The sequence below is a fragment of the Peromyscus californicus genome, unplaced genomic scaffold, assembly GCF_007827085.1.
Source record: "Peromyscus californicus insignis strain IS unplaced genomic scaffold, ASM782708v3 Scaffold_12__1_contigs__length_115047231, whole genome shotgun sequence".
In the NCBI taxonomy this organism is placed as follows: Eukaryota; Metazoa; Chordata; class Mammalia; order Rodentia; family Cricetidae; genus Peromyscus; species Peromyscus californicus.
In genome coordinates this window covers 72373258-72376025 of record NW_026294413.1, presented here as the reverse complement: position 1 = coordinate 72376025, position 2768 = coordinate 72373258, and the positions used below count along the sequence as shown (strand labels likewise).

Genomic DNA, 2768 nt, shown 5'->3' with positions numbered 1-2768 from the left:
CAATGGTTAAGAGTACTTCCAGAGAATCTGAGTTTGGTTCCCAGCACCCATGATCGCCTCTGTGGGCACCCATACTCACGTGTGTGATACAATCTAGGGGTCTTGATCAGGTTCATTTTCTCTGCCAGTTAAAGAATTATAAGGCGAGCAGGGGGGACAATCTCTCAAGCAAGATACGTAGCAGCAGAGAAATCTCAAAGTATGAAAGTGGGAGCAGATAGATTCAGTTGAAGGAAGGTGTTTATCGGGAGGTGAGAACACACGCATACAGCAGACACACAGAGAAAAAGACCCTCTGCAAAGCAGAGGAGGCATTCAGGAACCCCAAAACCCCAGGCTCTTCTCCAGGGCTCAGGTTGTTGAAATCTCTGAAGAGTTTCCCTCCCCCAGCTTAGGGCTGATCACTTTGAAGAAAGATAGAATAGTCTATTGGCCCATAACTGTTGTGTAACAGTCCATCAGCTGAGGGCCTATTGGCAGAGGGAAAAAGGCCTTCCAGGACTTTGTTTTAAGCTGTCAGGCTTTTGTCTCAGACCAGAAGGTGAGGAAGAAGGCAGCCATCTAGGAAGTTGGTCACCTGTGTTACCTAGCCATGGCCCTTCTCCTTGTCTGCCTACCAGAGAGTCTAACTCCTGGTCTCTTGTGTGCATACCCCACATTCCCCCAACAGAGACACACAATTAAAATAAAAATAAGACATTAAAAATAGTGTGAGTTGTTATTACTAGGTATAAGGCAGAGTCAATACATTTCACTTGAAAAAGGAATTTTAGAGTTGGTATCTTTGAAGCTCACTGTGGGTGCTTTCAAGACGGTCCAGATGAAGGAAGAGCTGGTAGCGAGGCTGTGTGAATCTGAGACGGAGTCCCTCTACTTTCAACTTCCTGTCTTCTTCCTCGGACTTTCCGGAAGCAAAGCGTTGTCCGAAAGCTCTGCTACTACCTTTCTGAGCATGTCTTTCAACGCTTCCTTGACTCGATCGTTGCGCAAGGCATAGATAAACGGATTCAGCAGAGGAGTCACAAATGTTGTTACCACTGTCACTGACCAATTAGTATCCACGGAGCCACTCTGTGACGGCCGTACATAGAGAAAAATGGCACTCCCATAGAAGAGGGTTACCACCATCAAGTGGGAGGTACAGGTGGAGAAGGCCTTCTGCCGGCCTGATGCGGAAGGAATACGCAGGACAGCCAGGACGATTTGGCCATAGGATGCAGCGGTAATAGTGAGTGAGGACACAATGACAAGAAAGGCGAGGATAAAGTCAGTCTCCTCCAGCTTCGTGGTGTTGGTTCATGCCAGGTGTAGCAACGGGCCACTGTCACAGAAGAAATGCTGTACCACAGCGCCCTGTTTGCAGAAAGGAAGTAAGGCCACTGTCACTGTGGGGCCAAGCACGGAGAGGAGTCCCCCTACCCAGCAGGCTAAGGCCACACGAAAGCACACAGCTCCGCTCATGAGCAAGGGGTAGTGCAGAGGTCGGCAGATGGCCAGGTAGCGGTCCACAGACATGACAGCCAACAGGAGGAACTCAGAGGCCCCGAGAAAGAAGTAAAAATAAAACTGGGCAATGCATGCAGCAAAAGAAATGGTGTGTTGTTTTGAGAGGAAATTGCTAAGCATCTTAGGAATGATGACAGAAGTGATCAGAATCTCTAGGCAGGACAAGTTACCCAGGAAGAAATACATGGGCGTCTGCAGACGATGATCAGCTCCTACCACCCCCACAATCAACGCATTTCCCGTTAGAGTCAACAGGTAAATAAGAAAGAACGTAGAAAACAGTTCCACTCCTGTGCTGTTAAGATTTGGGAAACCTGCCAGGACAAACTCTGTAGTCCCATCACTGTGGTTCCCACATGGGGCCATTATTATCTCTTCCGCCTGTAAGACAATATGAACGTGGTCATGAGAAAGGAATGTCCGATTACTCATCCTGAAACTCAACATCATTATCTGATTACAGAGCTGGAGAAATTTTCCCTAAAGAGTAGCTCAGCCTTAAGAAAATATCAGGAGCCTGAATCTCCACATATCTCACTCTCAAATCTTGACTGATGGTTCTTCACGATGACGAGGAAAATCTCTCTGAATATCTGAATTGGGCGAAGATATGAGAACACGATTCTGTGAAGAAACAGGCTCCCGCTGACTTCCTGCCTTTGAGTTCTTGTGTCCCTACTCTCTGGGCTGAGTCCACTGTGCTCCTTGGCTGCAATTTTTGGTAAGGAGTGAGTGAAATAACAGGACAAAGGATTCCAAAGCGTTTCCAATGCCAACCTAACAAATGAAGTGGCAGAGAAAATCCTAGGATGAAAGTCAAAATCTAGGCCTGGCTTGCCACCACATTTGGAAGATGATCGAGAATGGAGCTTTGTTCGCATTTCAATAACCGAGTCACACAACTGGCAGTAGAAGCTGGGCCATTTTGTACATGAATTCTCCCTTTTTATGGAGAATGAAGAATCGAAGGAAACTCAGATCTCCACAAAATGTTTGCATTTCTGAAGTAAGTTGTAATACGAAAAAGGAGGATAGAACAGTAAGCCATGTTGATTCATTTAATTAGTCTGCTGCCTTCAAGTTAAGTACACTTGTTAATATAAATATGAGTTCATGAAGCCTTTTTTCAATTTGTGACACTTTCTCCGCTGAACCACAGTCCAAAACCTTTCCAAAACCGGACGCCATTGGATTGTCAGAAACAGAATTACTAATTCCTGGCTATAATTAATTAAATTGGAAATGGAGCTGGTTCAAGTCCT

General features: G+C 45.9%; 1 protein-coding gene across 1 annotated transcript; it reads right to left on the bottom strand.

Moving 5' to 3' along the window:
* Positions 1-659: 659 nt before the first annotated feature.
* On the bottom strand, positions 660-2559 carry LOC128107983 (olfactory receptor 6S1). The gene has a single exon (XM_052734309.1). The coding sequence runs from the start codon at positions 1954-1956 to the stop codon at positions 1297-1299; it is 660 nt and encodes a 219-aa protein (XP_052590269.1). The 5' UTR covers positions 1957-2559; the 3' UTR covers positions 660-1296.
* Between the last annotated feature and the right edge of the window lie 209 nt (positions 2560-2768).

What these genes read in the sequence shown, in the direction of transcription:
- LOC128107983 (XM_052734309.1), bottom strand. Translation starts at nt 1,956, where the DNA reads ATGATGTTGAGTTTCAGGATGAGTAATCGGACATTCCTTTCTCATGAC.